Source organism: Pseudorasbora parva, chromosome 5 (genome assembly GCF_024679245.1).
Source record: "Pseudorasbora parva isolate DD20220531a chromosome 5, ASM2467924v1, whole genome shotgun sequence".
NCBI lineage: Eukaryota > Metazoa > Chordata > Actinopteri > Cypriniformes > Gobionidae > Pseudorasbora > Pseudorasbora parva.
The window spans coordinates 39,452,473-39,477,700 of record NC_090176.1 but is presented as its reverse complement, the minus strand read 5'-3'; the positions used below and the strand labels follow the sequence as shown (position 1 = coordinate 39,477,700).

Genomic DNA, 25,228 nt, shown 5'->3' with positions numbered 1-25,228 from the left:
AAAAAATAGCTTAAAGGCAAATTTCCTTAGGGTTTGTATCTCAGCATCTCATCTGTTTAAAGGATGGGAGTCATGGGACCTATGAAAAAAAAAACTAAACCAAGGAGGCATGACTGTTGACTGCAAACAATAAGATCTTTTGTCTTCGGTCTCCGAAAAGTTCAATTCTCTTCACACATTACAAAGGTTCTGTGGTTGCAGATAAGCACGGTGCCAAAGATAATCGTAATATTTCATAATATATAATCTTTATTTATAAATTTTAAATGTAAGAGAAAAGCTAACAAAATGTAACCAAGAACCGAGAGGGAAAAAAAAGTAAACACATGAGTAGCCAATCAAGCTACTAACAAAGGCAATTAGATGAAAAACAGGTCAACTTAATGAATAATCAGTGAGTAATCTTAGTAACTATTAATCAATGGGAAGAAATAGAAGAGGAACTAAACATTATGTAATATGTGACTTTAACAGAGGTGCACATTTACTATGTAAATTTACTTAAAGGGATGGTTCACCCATTGTGTCAGAATTTACTCACCCTCATGTTGTACCAAACCTGAGTTTCTTTCTTCTGCTGAACACAAAAGAAGATATTTTGAAGAATGTTTGTAACAAAGCAAATACACACACACACACACACAAAAAAATTATGTTTCCAATTGAAAATTTTCTAGTGACTGATCACATCTAAATTTTTCAGCTGACCAAATTGAATTTCTGTGAACTGATGCAATTTTATTCACAGAAATTTGATTTTACCAACTGAAATTTTTGGATGTGATCAGTTTTTTTTAAACAGTTTTACTGTGTAGTATTTTCCCCTATGGTAGTGAATGGCTGTTCTATCTGCTTGGTTACAAACATTCTTCAAAATATCTTCTTTTGTGTTCAGCAGAAGAAAGAAACTCATACAGGTTTGGAACAACGTGAGGGTGAGTAAATGATAACAGCATTTTCATTTTTGGGTGAACTATCCCTTTAAGTACACTTTTTGAGTATCTGTACTTTACCTGAGTATTATTTGTTCTGGAAGCGTATTACTTTGACTTCACTATACATTTGAAAGAAAAAATATTGTACTTTTTACCACTATATTTCTATAAAGGTCCTCAAAGTTGAAAGTCGTTTCTGTAGCAGCTTTAATAGTCAGTGGATGATTTTTTTCCTCTTTTATTTTATTTTTATTTTTTTGCAGACAGCCTATCAGTAATTACTCTTATAAGATTATGTGAAGCTTTTCCAAAAAATGTTTTAACACTGATCAGTTTATATCAAAATGGAGAAAGACCATGAAACTATGTTAAAGATCAGTTTAGATTAGTTTAGGTGGCATATACTTGATACATGTTTGATAAAATGTAAAAAAAATAAAATAAATACATTTCTTGGAGAAAGAGAAGAGTAAAAGGAGAATATCAGATGTGTATCAGAGTATAGGGTATGTGCATTCTGCCTTAAAGCTACACTGTGTGATATTCATCTAGCGGTGAAAAGGTATATGACCATCCAGTGAATAATAGTATCTGTTCCTCTCAATTTTGATTTCGTTTTAACTCCTAGTCTCCTATGGTGGCCGATTTAGTCCAAGATTAACATGGCAATCCCCTCTTCACATTCGACACGGTGCCATCGGGTGTTAAAACGCAAAAGGCGAAGCTTGAATTTATGGGTATGTCCCTCTTTGGCTAATTTACTTTCAAGATGGAGGGGCAATATGGCGATCTGCATTCGAACCCCTCACCCGTATGTATATTCAATGGCATATTATAAACATAAGAGAATACTTTATTACTTGAAAGTGAGCTTAATGAGCACATATATTTTTGAAAGAACTAAGTGTTTTTAGCTAAGAATAAACTAAAAAAGTTACACAGCATAGCTTTAAAGTGACAGCAGCTTTGTAAAGAGCTTTGAAACTTTTATACAAGTACTGAAATTAGTTTACGCTAAAATGTCAGATGGAGCATCACTGACTGGCTTAAACCATCATGATGGCATAATGTGCATTTATACAGCGCAACAATGAAATAATGCTTTGACATAAAAATGAAATTTTAGTTTTGATACTTAAGTACTTTTAAAAACAAATACTTCTGTACTTTTACTTAAGTAAAAATCTGTTTTGAGAACTTTCACTTGTAACAGAGTAACATTTGACCTAATAGAGTTGTGTAGGTACTTTGTCCACCTCTGGACTTTAAAATATATTTTATTTCTGTGATGCAAAGCTGAATTTTCACCAACCATTCAGTGTTCAGTGTCACATGATCCTCCAGAAATCATTATAATATGCTGATTTATTATTAAAGTAGAAACATATATATTTTTTATAACCTGTGATACATTTTTTCTGGATTATCTAATGAATAAAAAATGAAAAAGAACAGTATTTATTTAAAATATAAATATTTTGTAACTTTATTCAACAAGGATGTATTAAATTGCTTTTATAAAAAGTGACAGTAACGATTTATTGTTAGAAAATATTTATATTTTCTATAAACACTATTCAGCATTAAAAATAGTTATTTTGATAGTGAAAATAGAACTTTTGACCGGTTTTGTATATGTTAGTTTCTGTTGTGTTACATTGTTTTGAACATAACAACAAACAAATAATCTTTCTGTCATACATACGGCTGTGTAGTTAGACCCGCCCACTTATCCAAATCACCATCGCACTGACACATGGGTTGACCAATAGAAAAATTGATTGGCAACTTGTGCGACAAACTATCCAATAGGATCGCACGTAAGGCGGGGCCTAAAGATCATACTTGGTTGAATGGCAATACAAAGACAAGAAGCACCAAAACGGATGATAACGTTTAATCAATTCTGTGTGCTTCGGTCTTGAGAATCTGCAGGGAGAGGACGTGCAGCTCCTCTGGCACAGTCAATACGCAGCTCTTTTCGAGCAAAGCTGATTCGACGCTCCCGTGGCGTGACAATTCATCTCTCATCTATACGCCAGCGCAGATGATGTTGCTGCCACTGCATCAGGAGCTTTGGAGATGCCTATCTGTACAGCACGGATGAAGACTCCTTCGCTAAAGGACACTTGTGAGGTCATCTTGGGGTGTCGCAACTTACCATGCAGGAGCGTTGGAAAGCTCAGGTTTTCACAGCAATCGTGATCATGTAATCATCCAGTGGGCTGCGACCACATATTCACAGGTGTACAGCTTGTGTGGATCTAATGCATCAATGCGTAAGCACCATGGAGTCGTACTCCGCACGGTCGTCTCTTACCATACCGCACTTTTTCGGACACTATTTGCCCCTGTCATGAAAACGTGGAGACGTAGCGCGATGGACGTAGGTTCAGTTCTCATCGATTTAGACTAAACCACGCAGTTTTAAGAATTGTGCGAATTATACAGTGACTTCAAGGGTGTTCGACTATTTTAAACGAACTTTTTTTTATTAGAAAGAAAGAAAGAAATCTGCTGAATTATTAAATGTAAATTTAGCTGGGGCCACAATCTTTCGAGGATCATCTCGTGCCAACGCAAATTGTCATTTGGTATCTAAATGTCAGTTATCTGAAAGACTTTTCAAGCTAAACTTAAGTTGTGATAAATGTGCGATATGTAAACGCATATTAAAGTGATGCATATTAGTTATTGTCATGCTTTATGGACCTATCGTGCGAAACTGAAGGCTCGCGAGCAGCGTACTGTTGTTATGGTTACCTCATCTGGCAAACGCCACTTCTATTTTTCGACAGGTGAAAATACGCTTTCTGACTATAACTTATCTAACTTTTATTAGTGCTGAAACTTTGAACCCTACTTACATATAAATATATTTAATTACATTCACAATATTTAGTTTTTGTTTCCGCTGGGGGAGTTGGAGCGTCGTAATTTGTATCCAGAGGTGGTGTTTTGAAATGTGGCCCACGATCACTCCCTCTGCCGTTTACATCTTCTAATGCTCTGGCCAACCGAGGATGTGTCCCAAATGACTACGTTGTATAGTTTATTTAATTATTTAACGTCCTCAGTGTATTTATAATGATGTAAAAAATAGAAAAATGCGTTTCTCTTTCCCAGAGAAAGAGCCTTCAATATTTTTTCCCCAATTCATATTGGTACTTTATAAAAGCAGTATGCGAAATGCAATGAAAAACTCTTCAGGGCCACTTTTACTAGCTCACTTTTTAACGAGATCCACGTGTAGATCTCACAGATAACTTTGATTTCGTTTTCTTGTTTTACATCAAAAGCTGACTGCAACGTTGGCAAAATGGCTTTAATAGTCTATAATATGTTCCCTTAAAATATAACCAAAACAGCCCATCTGTAGTGAGAAAACAATTTATCTGGGATCATATAGCCTACATGCTTGACAGGTCATTGATGTGTTTGGGTTTGGGCGCACAACAAAACACTATAAATTGCGGGCGTGTAAATCTAGTGGTTATGCATCGTTGGATATTATGCAAACAGCTATTAAGCAGCTGTTGCTATGGTCACCTCATCAAGCATAGGCGATTTCTGTTCGCGAGCGTAGGCTATACCTTTAGTGGACTCTGACCAACTTTGGTGGCTACTAAAACATTTCTGAAACTCGCAAGACCCCCAACCTTTTCTTTGAACTAAAACTATAATCAGGGAGTCAAACTCCAATGGTTCGCACACTGTAGTAAACTGCATGTAGTAGCCTAATCGAGATCATGTCCAGATCTAACAGCGTGAGCCCACCCGGCGCTGGCGCTCCTGTATTGAGGGGAGGGACGGAGCACAGATCCGCTTGGGGCGAGTCTGAGTCCTTGGCGAACGGATGTCCATACTCGGCCAGATCCTCTTGCAAAAAGCTCATACGGTCCAACAGTCGGTGGAGAGAGGACGATGACTTCGAGCGACAACCGGGCCGAGCCACGACCACCGTCAGCCGGGTTAGTTTCAGATCCAAGTCCGCTTGGCAAGAGCACGGAGAGGAGAGTCGCAACAATAACCGATCATCCCCGAGGTACCGAGATGGAGACGTGAGACCCAAGTCCGTGGAGTTGGGTTTGGAGGACAGGAGAACCAAGTCCAAGCCAGAGGAGGAGCTCATGCCTGAAGTGAACTTTTCCATGAGCGCGTGCTGCAGCAGCGTGATGCAGATTTTCAAATCCAAGAAGTTCCAGTCGGAGAAGTTGGAGAGGCTTTACCAGCGCTACTTCTTCCGACTCAACCAGAGCAGTTTGACGATGCTCATGGCCGTTCTTGTGCTGGTGTGCGCGGTGATGCTGGGCTTCCACTGCGCCGGAGGAGTGTATGATCTCACTTACTTGGTGGTTTTCTCTACGGCGATCGTACTCATCCTCACGCTGATTGTCGTGTGCAACAGGAACGGCTTCCATCAGGATCACATGTGGATAGTTTGCTATGTGCTCATTTTGCTGGTGCTGGCCGTTCATGTGATCGGTGTGCTGCTGGTGGAGCCGCGGAGCGCGTCCGAGGGCATCTGGTGGACAGTGTTTTTCATCTATGTCATTTACACACTTCTGCCGGTGCGGATGAGAGCAGCGGTCATCACTGGAATTATACTGTCTACCATACATGTGCTGGTCTCATGGAAGTTAAACGAAAGGGACGTCTTTTTGTGGAAACAGGTGAGTGCAGACTTTCATTACTTTATTGCTTGGATTTGAAGCAACAGGGCCAACAGCTTAAGTAGTTTTATGAATTATTTATTTATTTATGCATTTATTTCCATACATCAGTCAGTCACGTAAAGCTGTCAGCCACGACTGTGATTTTACCAATTATTGGTACAAGAAGTTCTACACTATTTCGTGGGATACTGTTTTCAGTCAGCCGTTGTGTAGCCTAAACAGGAAATTAATAATGAGACAATTTAGGTCGATGCATTTTTCTCTGTTAACAAAGATTTCAAAAGAATGAGCCAATGCATCAACGCAGGGACTGTCAGGCAGTCTGGACCGGGGTGTGACACTTTCCCCCTCGCCTATTTTCAAGTGTTCTGTAATCACTCCGCTCCAAATCCAATCAGTGTTTTCCATTTTCCATTCTCGGATCTTTTATAGAGTTTTTATAAGTGCTTAAATATGTTAAATTAGAATGGGTAGGGCTTTATACGTGCAGTGTTGTGAACAATATGTGAACATAAAAAAAAGTTTTTTTTTTTATAAATGTAAAAAAAAAAAAAAGCCAACTTTTTTGTTGTTGTTCTGAGCATTTTATTAGCCTTTAGAAGAGTTGCCAATCACTTGTTGAGCCTCAAACCTTTCATCCAAAGTTTAAAATTATTTTTATACAGGTGCGTGTGTGTGTGTGTGTGTGTGCGCGTGTGTGTGAGTGTGTGTGTGCGTGGGCATGTTTTTGTGACATATGAGGACACAAAATGTGCACAGCTTAATTCAATCACTTTGCTATGACTTAATAATGACATGGGTATGACATAGATATTACACGGAGAGGGTGAAAAATGAGGACATTGGCCATGTCCCCACTTTTCAAAAGGCTTATATCATACAGGATTAATTTTTTTTAGAAAATAAAAATGCAGAATGTTTCCTGTGATGGTTTAGGGGTGTGTGTGTGTGTGTGTGTGGTGGGGTCTTAAATGAGTCTTAAATAATGTTTATCAGTCAATGCTACAAGTATAGGTCTTTTTGAAAAGCACTTCAATGTTCTTTTGGTTCTGAAAGCAACAAAAGTTGATGACTCACACTTGTTTTCTCTGCAAAGCCTCTGGGTGTAGTTGAACACATTAATGCTTTCTTAGATTTGGTTTAGTTATTCTCTCTTTTTGGGCGACTTGGTCATCATGAGTGATGAAGATGTGTGTCAGTAGATTAATGTGATAGCAGTCTCTTGGTACTAATGATGTGTGCTTGGATATTTTTCGTGATAACCTGCATAGTGACAATGTGCAAAGACGGAAAACATTGGTTAAAAAAAATGCAATATAAGGGATCTCAAACAGTGCAATTAAATACAAAGATCTAATGAACTCAGGAGACAAGTAACTGCTGCTTTTAACTGCAGAATGTGTGCTATTTATTTATACATGCTGTATATTTCTCAGCAGTAGAAACAGTAGATTCATAACCCTCAAAATAGGTAATGTAAACCCTTTGTACTTGTATACCTTTGTATACGCTATGTGCTCATTTACAGTCTTTCGGCTCTTGCAGCTAATATATAGTAAATGTGCTTTAAACTCGTTTGTCTTTAGATATAATTATGTTTTCATTGAAAATACAGACTCTTTGAATGGTGTGTGTGGGAACGGGCTGCTGTGTTTGTTGCTCTTTCCACACAATGCTGTTGTCTTTAGCATATCAGATCTCTCTGTGTTTACACGGGACCCAGCAGGACTCTCCAATAGTTGTTGTTTTATAGAAATCCTGGGATGAAGGATGTATTAGGAGTGCTCTCATAGATGACTAGCTTTCATCTGACTTTTTATGTGGTCAGAGGTTTTGTGGCAGGAAGGATAGCGACCGGGTCACTTTTTGTGTTCCTCGGTTGAGATTTAAAGGGCGTTCTGGCTTCAAAACAAAATTAATATTCCCATTTATTATACATCTCATTTATTGTACTTTTTAGGACCCCCCCCCCCCCCCCCCAAAAAAAAAAAAAAAAAAAAAAAAACAAAAAAAACCAATTTTTTTCCTAAAAACATTTGGAATTCACTTCCAAAACCTATTCTTGAGGTGCTAGACCACGGCTTGTTCTGGCACAAATAAAGTCCTGATGAGTACTGCTAATTATTTGCAACTTTCTGTAGCAAGTTCATGGCAAACATGATGTCTTGCAATTATTTTTTTTACTATTAGGGTTCTACTAGTTGTCTTTCATTTCATCCTTTCATTATACCATGACCAGGCTACAAGAAAAACGGCATGTGCTCAAGGATAAAAACAAATCAAAGGTGCTTTTCTGGATTGTCTTACAGATCATCGACAGTTCACAATCTCCAGCTCCATTTCCCCTGTGTGCTTCATTAAAGCTGGAGGTGGGACTCAGTTAGAGGAGCTAGCATAGACACTTCCCCTAGGGGGATAACAGAAGAGGTGGGCAGAGTCCTGTGTAGCACATCTCCAGTGGTAACATGGTTTGCGGCTGCTTTAATTGAATTGCCCCACTCTATAACATGCAGACCTACTGGAATTCAAAACAGATGTCCTCCCTGTCCTTCTTGAAAGAACTGCTATTAATTTGCCTTTCTGAGTCAAACCCTATGAAAGCATTAGGCACCATCAAATCAAAATTGACAAGTTTTGTTATGGAATATTGCAGTAATAATGAATGATTTATCTGTGTACATTATTATTATTATTATTATTATTATTATTATTATTTTATTCACCTGACCTTGTATTCTTTAACCCTGTAAAACTAAATGTAAAATCTGTGTAGGATCGCTAATGATCGAGGTGTATAACAGTGTATGCATGTATTTTTTCTGCACAACAATAATTTAATGTTTGATGATTGAATAAGTGCAATACACCTTTATTGGTTTATTTAATTATTATGTAATTACTAATATCAGGAGAGTTTTATATTAATGCTAGTGATCCAGTGGGTCACTAAAGTCACTAAAGACCCGAAAATGTGATAATGAGTGGCAAAACATTGAATGCATTTACACTAAAAACACTACACTAAATTTTCCGTCCGATGGAGTTCGCCTATTCAAAACAATGGCTTAGTTTGATGATGCCAAGATTGAGCTCAGAATCTTGGGAGATGTGGTTGTAACGAGGTTCTTTGATGGAAGGAAGGAGGCGGGAACCGGCAAACATTCAACAACTTTTATTAAATAAACAAAACGAAAGTAAACCGCGGGCAGCTCCTCACGGACGACTGCCCGCACACACATAACAAAACATAAACAAAACTCAACGTAAAGTCCAGGCCTGGTCCTCTCTCGTCTTCCACTGCATTTGCTCCTCCTTTTATGCTTTTACGAGACCGGTGTGGCGCACAGCTGGCACTCATTAGCACTCGTCACCGGCCCGTTCTCACGGTCCCTCGCCCCGCTGCTTGCCACAGTGGTCTTCACCTCACAGCCGGGGGGAAAGAATCGGGATAGGACTCATGGCAGAAATCAAGTTCATAGATGTGATTATTAATGTTACTGTAGTATGAAGCAGAATAGGACAGAGTGTTGAGGGAGCTGAGCAAGGCGCTGAAGTGATTGTTGCCAAACACACTCGCGAGCAGAGGGACTTGTATTATGACGGCACACAGTCGCCAGCGCTATTTCTGCTTTTCCGGTCGTTTTCCAGTATGAGGTAACGCAGCTGTTTATCATATTAGATACATTTAAGTGTGTTTACAATGATGTTATAACGTTACTCTGTGAGTTTGCTCAGCGGCTGCTGTGACACTTGTTGCACACTGCTGAGAGTAAAGCGTTTCCAACCGAAGGTAACGCAGATATAATGCAATTCACAGGCGACTCCCTCAGATGTCCCGGCTCCTTGGTTAAAATAGCGATTTTCTCACAATTTACAAATAGTTGCAACATTTGGGATATTGTAAGAACTCAACTGAACAAAATACATAACACTGGCCTGGTGGTTTTTGGATATTTTACTCCAAAAATACATAGTGCACCTTTAAGGGTTTGTCAAAATAACTGCCCCTCCCTCTTGCAGCGACATCTCTTCTGATAAGATATGTACTATCTTTGGAATGATGATGATATGTTTTCTGGGGAGAGGAAGGGACTGGGACAACTTGTCATTCACATGAAATCACAGCAATAGCAAATGATGATCATCAAACCAATTCCTGATAGACAAAATCAAGTCCGGCCCAGCATGTTTTCTTTTTACGAGAAGCCATTTCACTTGCGTCACAATGGGGAATAAAACACATTCACAACTTCTGTTTCATGCTGACTTTAAGCTTCCAACAGGCCAGGCTGACTACGTGCTCAGCAGAGCGGCACGCTGAAGAAAGCACCACCTCTAGGGACTAATGCAGAGCACACACATATTTTGAAAATTATATTTTGATATACTGTCAACTTTTTCTCTACTTGTGCTGCACATTTACTTTGAGTAGTCAGTTTACATCAGTAGTAATTATCGCATACATTCAATTGTAGACTAATGTCAGTGTAATTTTGCAGCAAAAACCTATTTGCTACCTCTCTTATTATTATTATTATTATTATTATTATTTTTATTATTATTTTTACTAATACTACTACTAGTACTCCTACTACTACATCTACTGCTATTATTATTATTATTATTATTATTATTATTATACAATTATTATATAATTATTAATACAATTACTATAATTATAACAGTAAAATAATGCAGCAAAGTTTGTTTCAGCTGCACATCAAATTTAGAAGAAATAGTGTCACAGTCAAGTAAGTTCAGTGATTTGATTAGTTAGTAAAGTGCCTCTTTTATGCTATTTTAAAGTTTCCTAATGTTGTTTTGGAGGTCTCCAACAACAGGCTTACATACAACAAAGGTCAAAACACTTAAATTTTCTCATAATATGTACATTGCACATCACCACAATATTAAATGATTCTCAAACGACTCAATAGATAAATCAGTCTCTCTAAATCCATCCTCTCTTCGAGCCTCCTCTGCTCTGATTGGTCAGACGGTCTAGTTTGTTGTGATTTTTTTCTGTGTCTGTTGTGGCTTTTTTTTCCAACCCGCCGGTCCCACTTTTATGAAATTATTTGCCCTGCCCCAGCCCGCCCCGCACCATATATTTTTACAACCCACCCTGCCCCGCCCCGCGACCATGAAATAGACATACTAGGCATTGTAATGTATAACAAAAACAGCCTTTATTTTAGTCTGATAGTGCTTGGAAACATTGCCCTGTAAATAAATATGAACCATAAATCAGATCATATTAATAACAAGATAATGATGAACATTTTCGAACCTCATCTCTCAGCAACTTCTTCACTATCATAGAGACAGAGCGTATTAAGGCCACGCCCACACCTAGGGGGGAAACAATCCAACGCTCTCCATTGACTTTGTATTGCGTGAGGCTGCCTCCTTGTAATTTCGGACTTATTACAAAAAGCAGAACAATTTCTAAAAGATGATATGTGACAAGGTGTACAGCAAACAAGCTAAAAAACACATGCCTACATTTTTATAAGCTGTCGACCCCCAAAAACGAGCATTTAAGGAGATAAAAGTGTACACAGGCAATAAGGCGTGAAGCTTTAGCAGAAAGAATGGGTCAATTTTGGGATCCTGACACATTGATAGGTTTCAACTGTAATTCTTCACCATCAGCATTAACTAGTGTGCAACCATCAACAAACCTGTGTGTGCGCGTGTGTGCACGTTTCTAATTTATTGTGGTGCACATGCTTAATCACATACAGCCCATATGATAGCCGAGCGCTAACGTGAATGACTGATGTAACATTAAAGTTTGCAAAACAAACCTTGCTCCACACTTTCTCAGTCACTAGAAAATGTTACCTACAATTTTTTACAGTGTAGTTGAATATTATATTGAATACTAAGGAAGTGTATGTAAGATTGTGGCCAAAACTGGTACTGCAATCAAATTACTAGAGCAGTGCATCCCCTCTCCCCCTCCACCTGACTTGAGGTTGCCAGATAGGCTGCAGGATCCAGCAGGAACGTTTGTAGCTGCAGCTGTGGTAACTAGAGCAGATCTGGCAACCCGGATGCCGAAACACTACTGACTTCGTGATTGGTCGATAGGTCTTGCTACGTCTCTTCAGGCCAAAGCACAACATGTCAACATCAACATCAGTTGTGGGCTGCAACAATAACTTTTAAATGACAATATCCACCCTTGTCCACAGACCCAATGGGCATCCCTGTTCCGAGCTTGAGATGGACTTGATAATAGCTTGTATTTTCTCAATCAAACCAGAGCCAACCTGCTGCTGCTTCTGCTTTTAGAGGGAAAAGCTGCCCATAACTGCTTGTCTAGGATATGTAATTCTCCCTAAGAAGTCGTAATAATAGCATATTAATAGCGAAAAGAAGCTATCAAAAGATCCAGTGTGTATCTGTGTTTGCACTCCGTCAAATTATTACATTTCCTATGTGTTTTCGCCTTGGTGAGTAATGTAGCCAATCGCAGACATGTTTGTAGATTTCTACAACGCAGTTGGCCAATCACAGGTGTTGAACTTGGAATCCACTCACCGCATCACTCGCTCTCAAGTGTTTGTCCAGTTGCTCAGTTTCAGTTAACAAGCAAGTGCATCTCTATAAATGCAGACATTGTGAAAATAAGAGATTCATTGTATACCAGCTTCACTGTGGAAATCTGTGAGATTGCGTTTTTATTGAATGAGTGACAGCTTTTAGTGATTATAAAGGGAGCACTCTTTGCATGCTGTCTGGTCAATATAATTATTGATTATTTTTTATTAATAGATCTATAATATATTCAGAATTTGAGTAAAACTTTTGTTTTCCATTCGTGTCAAGCAGCCACATACACGCTTCAATACACTGGCCCATCCATATACATGCTGGATTCACTCGAAAAATGTGGATCAGTTAATCATGCCGAAATCAGGTTCATAAAAATGTCAGGAAAACACGATTCCTGGCTGCATGTCATTATCCATGGATCACTGAATCTTTGGTAAGTTGGTAAGTTGTCCACTATATAGAGAACAACCTCTAGTTTTAACTGGTAATCGTTTGCTCAACACGTGTTTTCCTCTAGTAACTCCAGTCACGCAGCAGCTCTCCTGCCACTCAGCCCCGGCTGAGGGGCGTGTTCCGGCGGGAAAGTGACGTTGATGCATTCCCTCAATATGATAAACAGAGCTACTTTACCTTATAATCATGACCGGAAACGCGGAAGTGCAGGCGTCCGGCGACTGTGTCCCGTCCCATCATAATAAAAGTCTCGGTTCTCGAGGCGGGCATTTGTATAACAATTGCTCCAGCAACCATGCTCAGCTCCACAACACTCGGTCCTGCTCTGCTTAATACTACAGTAACGTTAATAGCCACATCCATGAACATGATTTCTGCCCGAGTCCTTTTTTCCACCGGTTGTGAGTTGAAAGACCACCCCTGCGTCCCAATTCGCATTCTATCCATGCTAAATAGTTTTCGAAAATAGAATTAGTATGTCCCAAATTGTAGTGTGTTGAATAAAATATTCCAAAGATTCCCGGATAGTTTACTATTTCTGGTCCGAATTTGAAGTACGATGTGCACTCTAACTGCTGATATTACCCACAACCCATTGCGATTTGGATGAGGATTCGATTAGAACTACAAACGCTGATAAAAAGCGTTAAAAAACTACAAACATGACGGATGTCCGAGTCCGACGGTTAAGTAGAGAAGTTTAGATAAAGGGGTTTGAGTGACCAACTATCAATATTTAACCTGACAAAAATATATTTATTCAGTGTTGTCCACATTATATTTCACCTGCAGCAGCATTGTGAACTTTTGTAATGACACGTTTGGCCATTAACTTTTAAACTGCAAACACACGAGGAGAGTCTCTGCATTAAAGACCCATGACTGGCAGATCAACGAGCGGCTACATTTCTCTGATACGGTAGGAGATTAAACTGAATATGGAGGATTTGAACTTTGATTAATCTGACGATGCCTTACAGGGCAGTTAAACGGTGACGGGATGCACGTAACCAAGCGACCGAGTCCGTTAAAAAGATGGCGAGGTAGTATGTCCCGAATCTTGCATACTTTTCTGCGACACACACTCAAAAGTATATACTTTTTCTTCACAAAAAGAGTACATATTTTTAGGTCGTAGTATAAGTAGGCGAATTGGGACGCAGCACACATGTCCCAAGATACTGTGCTCAAACTTGGCGTCATCAAACTACACCTTTGTTTTGAATAGGCGACCTCTAGTGGATGGAAGGTTGCATAGTGCACCTCTAGTATTTTTGCAGTAAAATATCCAAATATTTATTTTGTTCATTTGAGTACTTACAATATCCCAAATGTTTCCAACTATTTGTAAATTGTGAGAAAATTGCTATTTTAAAGGACAGCTCCGGTGAGAAATGAACCTAGGGGTAATTAACAGATGGTTACCGAGTAGATCGTTCTCTGGGATGCGTTTTCATGAAAATGGAATGTAAAGAGTTTTATCTCTATAAACAGATTTGTTTATAGCGCTTGTCTATGGGGCACAGGGTAGACACAGGGTGGTAAAATTAAATCGCTAGTTAATACCACTAACAAGGCTCAAAATAGTCTCACACTAACACGGTAGCATAATGAGGGTCCCTACATGCAAACCGAAGCATTGAGAACTTTGTAAGTGTACAAACAGTTTAATAAGAAGATAATTAAGTAGATAACTAAGTAGAAGTGGAATAATTGATTTCGGGCAGTTATCAGAAAAATAATGCACACCTGAGGTGTAACGGCCACTCCGCTTCGCCTCGATCGTGACTGCATCAACACCTCGGGTGTGCATTATTTTGCGTCAATTATTCCTTACATCAACCATGTGTGTAAGCTCCGGGAATCTCTCTTTATTTTTTATTTTTTTATGCAGCCGTAGGAGTGAGTTTGTGTTACCTCTCAAGATCCAAATCTGACATGTCTCTTAAGTGCAGACCCTCAGTTGTGCTTCTTGTGTCTTAGCAACCAAGGCCTGGTCTTAAAAACACCATTCAGAAGCACTCAGGGCTTCCCTGTGAGAGGACCCCTGCTTTTCATCTCTAAACCACCTCCAGTGAATGTGCGATCTGACCATTAGAGGTTCAAATTGAGATAATTAAGGTGCAACTGCCCCTGGTGCCGTGGGCCTTTTCTTTCTTCTCCTCCCCCCTTGTATTGTTTTTTCTGTTGTCAAGGTAGATCTGAGGGTAATCAAGCTCTGATGTGTGTGGGTGGCTGCCCACACCTCTCTTAAACATCTATGGCTTGTATTAGACATCTTATATTATCATATTTTGTATATTATCATATTATATATATATATATATATATATATATATATATATATGTTACATACATATATCCATATGTGTGTGTGTATATTGGTATGTATATGTGTGTTTTTTATATTATATATGCTATAAAATTATTACATAATAATTGTGTATATATATATATATATATATATATATATATATATATATATATATATATATATATATATATATATGTATATATATATATATTATTATTATTATTATTATTATTAGTGCTATCAAATCGATTAATCGCATCTAAAAATTGTTCACACATACTGTGTATAATTATGTATATATAAATACACAATGTATATTTTGTTGTTTATATATAAAATATTTGTATATAATATAAATTATATACATGTACAGTGTATACATGCAAATGTATTGCAATTTATATATGTGTGTATTCAAATATACATAATTATTATACATAGTACACATTATGTAAACAAACATATTTTGGATGTGATTTGACAGCGCTTATATAATGCTTCCATTGGGTGCTTGCTTAGTGCTAATGAAATTACACCCTTATCCCAAAATATGAGTAGAAAGCAAGCAAGCATGTCAGGTTTCTGCTGTTTTAATGATGCTTCCAATTTCCAAATTATCATGTGCAGCTGCTTGGAATTTAATGTTTCATGTGTACGCTGTAAAAAATTCACCCGTATTTTTACGGTAAAATACTGGCAGCTGTGGTTCCAGCCCTTTACCGCAATTTTACGGTTTCAAAAATGCTGTAATTTCACAGTAAAGTACTGGCAAGCTAGTTCCAGTAATTTACCGTAATTTTACGGTTTCCATAATGCTGTAATTTCACAGTAAAGTACTGGCAGCTGTGGTTCCAGCCCCTTACCGTAATTTTACGGTTTCAATAATGCTGTAATTTCACAGCAAAGTACTGGCAGCTGTGGTTCCAGCCCCTTACCGTAATCTAACAGTTTTTAATTTGTATACACAAATCCGCCGCGAACTTTATGGGCGCCGCCATCTTGCCTGCCGCCATTACTGCGTGCCTGCGAAGTGCGTGACGGTGTGACACTTGCCGGTGTCCTCTAATGACATTTCAATGAAAGCGGATCCTGCACATTAAATAAAATGTCTGGTGAAAGGGAACATTGGGTAGATGATGTCAGGCATTGGCCAAAACTTACAGAAAGGTAATTTATTGACAACAGGATGTATTAATGTATAAATGTGTCTGCCAAATGTAATGTATAAGACAGCAATAAAACTGAACAATGTCATTGTGAGCTGTGTTGCTAATATTAGGGCCCTGCTTTCCGTGATCATGGAATTGTTTTACACAAACACGTTTTGAGAACATGAAATAACGAACAGTTATGAGGACTTATGCTGCACTTAGAGCAGCGCGCGGCAGTAATGCACGACGCGCTGTAAATGATAACAGAAAATAAATAAAACATACGTGCCTGTTACAAAGGGACTTTAAGTCACAATTACACAAATGTAACTTCGTAGTTTTCTCTATTGTTACTGACATATTATGGTACGAGTCCACTGCCTGAAAACCTCACGACACTGTGATTCATACGCAGCGGCTGATCTGTGATGTAGGATGCAGTATCTGGCCAATCCATCCCGAACTCATGCCCTGTAGTTTAGGTTCTGACGCTCATCGCATGCCAGATGATTAATAAAATAATCTTATACCTGTAGGAAGATGTATTCTATTGCTACAACTGGTCGTGGCTATTTATTGCAGCTTGTGAACATATGCATGAGCACATCGGTAGGTCACGCAAGTTTACGTGCTGATTTAATAAGGCCATATTTTTTGTAACTGATCATTTCATATATGTCTAACGTTAATTGTGACTAGGTCCGTTTGTAATGGACACGTATGCTTTAATTATTCTCTGTCTTTAAGTGGTTTTCTTTACGTTCATCACAGCGCGCCGTGCATTAACGTTACTGCCGCGCGCTGCTATTTATTTATATATTAATCAATTAATTGTATTATTATTGAAAGTATCAAGATTTACAAACAAATATCGCTGCATAAAATCAACTTCTTCGAATTCGAAATAGGATACAGAAAAGATATAGCCTGAGGGAGCAGCTCTTAATATCCTGAATACAAACAGGGGGGAAAATAATAATAGTATGCATTCGTAACAAAAATAAAAATAATTTATAAGGGAAAAAAAGGTAGGCTATTATAACATGACATGAGGGGAGAATCAGTCATTGTTAAGCTATTAACCTCATTTGAGAAGTGTTTTCGTGTACGCACTGCTCTAAGTCCTTAGCAGCGAGGCACGCAGTAATGGCGGCGATGCTTTACTTCCGTGTTTCGCCGGATTTGTGTATAGCTGTTCTGTAATTTCACAAAGTACTGGCAGCAATGGTTCCAACTACAATTCTACAGTATAAAATTTTAATATAAATACTGTTTTCTATTTACTCTATTGTCTGATATCTATTAACATCCCTATGTACCATAATGTTTACAGACATTCCAAACAGACTTTTTACTCAATGGAAAAAATAAAGAAAAAGATTATGGTGTACATTGTTTGCCATTTATTTAAAATAGGTTTTAACAATACATTCATTGCATTTTAAAATGTATTTTCTCTGACTTTCTTTCCTTAAATACTGTTCTAGAGGAACCAGTAGGCAAAAACAGAAACCTTACAAAGAGGCAAAAAACTAAAATTAAAAACAGCCAACATGTCACATCAGCAACCAGGCCAGAGAGGAATTCTGGGTCTGAGAGGAAATCATTGAGAATCAAAGGATCAAAAATCCTTGATAGGGCAAAAAATACTGTCAAAACATCCCAAACCTGGTTTTAAAAGAGCTGGCCTGAGAGGAAGTCCAGATCTGAGAGGACATAATCAAGAGAACCAATTGGTGAAAAAACGTAGGAAGAGGCAAAAAAAAACAGCCAACACGTCCCCCATCAGCTTTTGACAGATCTGGTCTTAGAGGAAATCCAGGTCTGAAAGGAAAGAAAATCAAGAAAATCTTAGTGGTAAAATAAAGCACATGGCAAAAACTAGTGAACTTTTAAAAGAGACATAAAATGATCATGTTAATGAACTAAACTAATCTTAAACAGCAATTGAGTGTGCAGTTTGTTTTGAATGTTTTTTACAGCATAGAGGAAAAACATAAAAAAACAATCTTAACAGAAAGATTATGGGGTCAAGACAAGACCAGAAAGTTTAGCTGTGTGTAAAAGAAAGTGATTGTGCGTTTTCCAGTTAGCCGGATAGGAGTAAATTTATTTAGTAGATTTAGGAGTATATTATAATTGTGTATATGTAAAGACAGCTGTTAAGTTAAATGTGTAAAAACATTTTTTACAGCAGAATAAGTACATTTGAGAGTACAGTGGGAAAAAAGCTGTAAACCCTCAACCTTTGGGAATTGGTTGGTTCTCTGCATTAGTTGATCATCAAATTTCATCTGATTTTTACCAGTCAAAAGTATAGACAAACACAATTTCCTTAGAGGGATAGTTCACCCCAAAAATTATCATTGTCTTTATCTTACCCCCATGCTATATATACACATGACAATCTTTTAAGTCCATACAATCACATTGATTGGCTGCCATTCTTTTGACCCTTAAAAAACACAACAATCTTGACATTAATTCACAAGACCCAAGTGGATAAATCAATGTCTTCTGAAACCAAAGGGTAGGTGTGTAAAAAAAAATATTAATATTTTTAACTCACTTTATTTTTGTGTTAGAAAAACAAACAAAAAATGAAGTGCTAACTAAACTATAAATCATTACTTCCAATCTACTGTCATAAGTAAGTGAGTCGTGAAGCTCATGCGAAATGTCGGTCATCTTTGCTTCTGTGTTACTTCTTGAACAAGCTTTCACAATGCACTTACATCACGTCACAATGTCCCTCTGATAAGTGCTCATATGACAGTAGACTGGAAGCAATGAGTTATTTAATTTAGCATGTTTAGGTTTTCTTTATTTTATTGCACAAACCTATCATTTGGCTTTAAAAGGCATTGATTTATCCACTGGGGTCATATCAATAACATTATATAGACTCAGAGATGGATTTGTTTCCTAAAAATCTAGTTTTGTTTTGTTTTTGTAATAATTGTTCATGATTCACTTGTTTGTTCTGAGCAGTTAAACTGTCCACTGTTCTTCAGAATAAAATCCTCCCCCTGGCACCCTTTATAATAGTTGAGTCCATCAGTAGTTCTCATTGTGAAAAGATGGGTCTTTAAATCATGCAGTCACTATTGTAAAGGGTTCAATTGTGCAGAATATGCTGGAAAACCAAAACTGTGCAGGACATGGTAGATTTTTCTGAAGAACATTGAGCAGGTTAACTGCTCAGATCAAACAAGGCACTCATGTACAACCATTACGACACAAAAACAACATTTGTGGTTCATAGAGATAACAAAAAGCTAGTCACTTACCAAATTAACATTTTTATTACACAGCCCCGAAAGTGTCTAATGGGATGTGTTGAGTAAAGTCATGAAAGATTATAATTGTTTGTGTAGCTAGCTTAAACACTTTGTTTTGTCTATGTGACTAATGAAGATCACATGAAATGTTAAGAACAATGCAGAAAATCATACAATTCCAAAGGGTTCAGATACTGTCTTACCACTGAATATGAATGCAGGTAAAGTATTAGTTCATCGCAAAATGAAAATGTCCTGATAATTTACTCACCCCAATGCCATCCAAGATGTTCATGTCTTTCTTTCTTCAGTGGAAAAGAAATTAAGTGTTTTAAGGTAAACATATCAGGATTTTTCTCCACACAATGGACTTCAATGACAATCAGAATGTTGAAGTCCAAATAAATGCTGTTTCAAAGTGCTTCAAAGGGCTCTCCTCAATCCCAGCTGAGGAATAGAGTCTTATGTAGTGACTCAATGTGTCATTTTCTAAGAAAATTAAAATGTATATACTTTTTAACCACAATTGTTCATCTTGTGCTGGTCTGCAATGTGCCAGGCATTACATCATCACATTGGAAAGGTCAAAAGTACTTACCACCCCATTGTTTACTAGTATGGAGAAGGATTATCGTTCACATTTTATTGTATGTTGAATTACATATTTATGGTTTTGTTTTAGTTTATTGTTTAAAATGGTAATTTCGTGTGTATATCCTGGATGTCTAATGATGTCACGCGAGACCTTTCCGATGTGAGGACGTCATGCCTGGCACGGAGACCAGCACAATATGAACAATTGTGGTTAATAAGTATACACTATTTATTTTATTTTTTTAGAAAATGACAGATGGATTCCTTAGCTGGGAGTCATTTGAAGCACTTAAAAGTCATTTGAAACATATTTATTTGGACTTCAACATTCTGGTTGCCATTGAAGTCCATTGTGTGGAGCAAAATTCTGAATTTTTTTCCTCAAAAAACGTAATTTTTTCCCCCACTTAAGATAGAAAGACAGAAAGACTTGGATGGCATTGGGGTGAGTAAATTATCAGGAAATTTTTATTTTGGGATGAACTTATCCTTTAAGCGGTGTTGATTCTTTTAGGAAGCTGCACAAATGTGAGTGTCAGTAGGCATAAAGTTTAGTTACCTAGACGAAATTCCATTCGAAATCGATGAGGTTCCATAGAGAAGCAACTTTGGGAGTGACAGTGGAAGACTTCTTTTACAGTCTTCTTTGAAACCACCTTGCCTCTGCAGGTCTTAGAACCTCTTTCAGGGTTTATCCCAACACACACACACACACACACACACTTTAAAATAGAAAACTTACAAAAATCAACCGTATCAATTTAAATATTGGATTAAATATACATTTGCTAAATTAAGGAACAATAAAAGAAAATAAACAAATATAAAGGGTACTATAAAAGGTGACAAAATACCTTTGAATGAATTCCAATGTGCCACATGCCTCCTCTGGATACTGAAAATTGAAGACAGAACATTGTAAACATTATTCCAGTTGCATTCAGAAATCGTGATTGTATGCCCTTACAAACAACACAACCCTCTAGTCTAGGGTAATCATCCAGTGTTCAGTACAGTTATCTGCCCTCCCTGAAATGATTTTTTCTTCAAATTATACAGAACAGTTAAAACAACAGTTTACACAAAAATATACATTTTCTGATAATTTACATGGCGTGAAACTCACCAATGATTAGGGATGCATACAGTGTCAGTAAAACTCCGTAACAAGTGATTGATTCCTAGAAAAAAAGAATACAATTATTATTTAATCTTTAACCAAGCAAAGAAATTCGACGTCAGAGCATGGAGAACATTGCATAGTGAAACCTCAGCTGTTGAAAACTATCTGTCTGCTAAAACGAATGCAGTCAAGAATATCTGCCTCCTCTTTTAAAAACAACCTCTTTGACTTTTAATACTATGTACATGCGAATCTCACAAAAAAGCACGTACTCGGACCATTAAATGAAAAAATATATAACGTTATATATAACGTTAAATATCTATTTTGCATTGGGAATTGTAGCTTTACATTATTTGCATGGAAACAGAACAAATTGACCACACAATTTTAATTGCTATCATGGTTCTGGATATTTCGAGTAGTTTTGTAATTATTCTCCATCTTATGTGCATGATATTAACGTTATGCGAATAACATTAATGCATCTGGTTAGATTAACGTTAGCATCATGTAACATTAACTTACTAAACCAGAAATTCGAGATAAGGGTTAACATTAATGTTACTACACAAGAAAGCCGAAATAATTTCTAAATGGTAACTTAACTCAACCCAGCGAATTCGCAGTAATACTTTACATCGGAGCTCAGAGAACATTCATTAACGTTAGCAGGCGAAAGGCCTCATGCCGTTGAGAGCTGTCTGCAAAATGCGATTAGGGCTCAGTAACTTAGCACAGTCAAAAATAGCTTGTGAAAAAAGTGATTTTACAGGTTGGCAGCAACATAATAGAATAACTGCAAATAAATAAACTCACCTTGAACATTGTCCTTCTTTAAAACCGCCTAGACAGAGGAGTGTTGCTGTTCTTTGACTGCGTCTGCTTTCTGTTCGAAAAAAAAACCCGCGTTGAAGATGCCCCGCCCCCACGTGATATTTTTTACAGGCCAATACTGTTTTTTCAAGGAACAAATGGATTTACACATAAATGCTGTAAATTTACTGCAAGTAATTAATTTATGGAACCTAGACTGTTAATTTACAGGATTAAACTGTTTATTAAAATAACAGTATTTTACTGTTGGAAATCGCCCGTATTTTTACAGCAATTTTTTACAGTGTACATTATGGTTAAAATGCAGGAATGTGTCTTGTAAACCATCTCCGCTGACACATGTAGTTGTGTAACTTTTAAGATCTTCAAAATAATTTAATGTTGATTTAATTTCTTGCAAATTTTATTCAACTATCATAATGAGAACGCAACATGCACATTTTCGGTTCTTGAAAACCCATTGATGAAATGTATTGACATTAAATAAACACAGGATTTTGATTAAAGGGGGGGGGTGAAATGCTGTTTCATGCATACTGAGCTTTTTACACCTTTAAAGACTTGGATTCCCATCCTAAACATAGACAAAGTTTCAAAAACTAATGTTGGACGTTTGATGGAGTATTTCTGTGTTAAAAATACTCCTTCCGGTTTCTCACAAGTTTCGGCGAGTTTTTTTCGAGTATGGGTCGGCTTGACGTTAAATAGAGCGGAAGGTCCTTGTATGGGCTGTACGGGCTCTTCTCCCGGAAGGGTGCGCGCGCGCGTGACTAGAGCGAGAGAGAGGAAATGCACGCCGTAAACAGTCTCTCAGGTGCAGATCCAGTCGTCCGTGAACACTTATGTCGCGCCGCGCTCCACTTTATTCCTATGGGTGACGTCGAGCGACTTCAACGCTTCAGCACAGCATTCCGGGAAGGCAGCGCTGCATTTGAACCGATTTGAACGCAGAAATGACGGGAAGCTTCAAGGCATCGCTTCAGTCGCGTCGCAAAGTGGATTTCCACGGTCACTGCTGTCACAGGACTTCACCAAATCATACCAAAGAAGTGTGTTTTTGACAGAGCGGTCCTGCTTTGGAAGATGCCGGTGAGTAAATCAACTTCAAATGTCTCTGCTGCTATTGGCTACCGTCGCATGAGTAAACATCAGTAAACGATACGATCGCGTGCTTCGTCATTCAAATGCGCTAACGGTTACTCCATTGTTGTTCTGTATAACGTTACACTATTCTGACTCTGACGTGCAAAACCGTTTTGCTTGCTACCTCTAAGGTCTAGTCACATACAATAGTCCATAAACCGAATCATGTCCTCATAAACTGCACACAAAGGCCCCTAAATACAGTACATACCACAGAGACGGACATCCTGATGTTGCCGTTTCTCCTGTTCAATTTATTTCTCCCTCAGATTTGATTGTGTATCATTATCTGTATTAGCTGAGATAGATGGGTTTCTTCACGCTTGAGGACGTCACCGCTTTGCGCGCTTGTCATTCTTTAGCTCCGCCCACACGATACGCCTCCAGGCACTCGGTTTTTTCCGGAAAGACTCGGTACAGCCCATATTTCTTTTATAAATATGATAAAACTAAAGACTTTTCGGAGATATGAAGGATGCAATACTACTCTATAGGTACTCAAGATTGACATGAGATTGACTGAAACTGAGTGTTTCACCCCCCCTTTAATATATTGGCATATAGTGGGTCATTTTCATTGTGGATGTTTTGTCAATATTTATCAACAACCTTCTCCTCAATCTTGTAATGGTCTCACAGAAGATGAATGCAAGATGTGTCACGCGTGGAGACGATTTTAGAGACTCTGGAATGCATCCTGATTCAAACCAAACTCAGCATGTTATTTTTATTGCAGAACCACCCTCTGTTTCTCCTTTATTTGTCACCCATCTTTTTCTAATTTTCTCTGAAATGGGCCTTGTTGACGCCTACAAACTGTGTATCTGTATACCCACATAGTGTCAAATCATGTACGCACAAATTTTATAATTGTACATGGCAGGCTGAATGTACTAAATGTAATAGTCAACATGCTTTTCATGTAATTTTTGTGTCAACCTGCTGTGTAACTGGCCCTCTTTTTTATAAACATTGGGGCAAGTTTAAGATTAAAGTATTTGGACACTTAATTTGAAAAAGTGTTCTAAAAAATATTGCATTAATTGGAATAATATCAGAGCAAGTGGCATTTTTTTAAAGAATGAAAATACAACCTTCAGGCTAATTAAATTTGTCAGCAAAAGTCTTTTTACAGCAGCGCTCGAGGGCTTTCGTGAAAAATACAGATTGTACTGGGGTTATTAACAAAACCGTTTTTGTAAGAGAACGGTTGGTGTATCAATGAAAATTGTATCTTTCTTTGTCTACTTTTTAAAAAGCATTATGGTAAAAATGAAACACCATGGCAATAGCTTTCTTACCTGAACGTGATGGCGGTTTGGAAAAAAGTATTGATGAACCTGAATGGTTTAGTATCTTGTTGCCATTTAGTGTGATCAGAAGCAGATGCCGCCTTCTCTCTAGAAAAAAATTGAAGCTAGGCCAGTTCCAATGTTTGTATCATTGCTCATTTTCACTGTCAGGTTCATGAACAGTCTTCAGAAGTCGTCCAAGCCCTTTCCACAGCACTGTCACTATTGCAAAAGGATGGAGGGAAGCCAGTTGGCTGTGTTTTCATTTTCTTTTTTGCATGGCAAGCAGAAATAAGCCGTTTCTTACAATGTTTTACATGCTAGGGTGTGGAGAACACTGTCACTCTTGTAACTCTTGTAGCTAAAATATGTTCCACAACCCATTGGTGAAATCATGTTGTTGAAGGAATTTATCTCTGTAGAAGAACACTGCCAGGCATAGATTCAAGAAATGACAGAGACATGCACTCACCTAAAGGATTATTAAGAACACCTGTTCAATTTCTCATTAATGCAGTTATCTAATCAAACAATCACATGGCAGTTTCTTCAATGAATTTAGGGGTGTGGTCCTGGTCAAGACAATCTCCTGAACTCCAAACTGAATGTCAGAATGGAAAAGCAATTTTGAGCGTGGCATGGTTGTTGGTGCCAGACGGGCCAGTCTGAGTATTTCACAATCTGCTCAGTTACTGGGATTTTCACGCACAACCATTTCTAGGGTTTACAAAGAATGTGTGAAAAGGGAAAAACATCCAGTATGTGGCAGTCCTGTGTGAAAATGCCTTGTTGATGCTAGAGGTCAGAGGAGAATGGGCCAACTGATTCAAGCTGATAGAAGAGCAACTTTGACTGAAATAACCAC

General features: G+C 37.8%; 1 protein-coding gene and 1 long non-coding RNA gene across 3 annotated transcripts in view; one reads left to right on the top strand and one right to left on the bottom strand.

The window, feature by feature from the left end:
- Positions 1-3,536: 3,536 nt before the first annotated feature.
- adcy5 (adenylate cyclase 5) overlaps positions 3,537-25,228 on the top strand; it is a 120,825-nt gene continuing 99,133 nt past the window's right edge. For both annotated transcript variants that reach the window (XM_067444249.1, XM_067444248.1), the window contains exon 1: positions 3,537-5,608. In XM_067444249.1, coding sequence (XP_067300350.1) covers positions 4,685-5,608 — 924 coding nt within the window. In that variant the 5' untranslated portion in view covers positions 3,537-4,684. The remainder of the gene's footprint in view (positions 5,609-25,228) is intronic.
- On the bottom strand, positions 20,564-21,976 carry LOC137076150 (uncharacterized). The gene is made up of 4 exons (XR_010905212.1): positions 21,911-21,976; positions 21,095-21,149; positions 20,823-20,863; positions 20,564-20,649 (listed from the first exon to the last, which is right to left on the bottom strand). It is a non-coding gene; the product is annotated as an uncharacterized lncRNA (long non-coding RNA).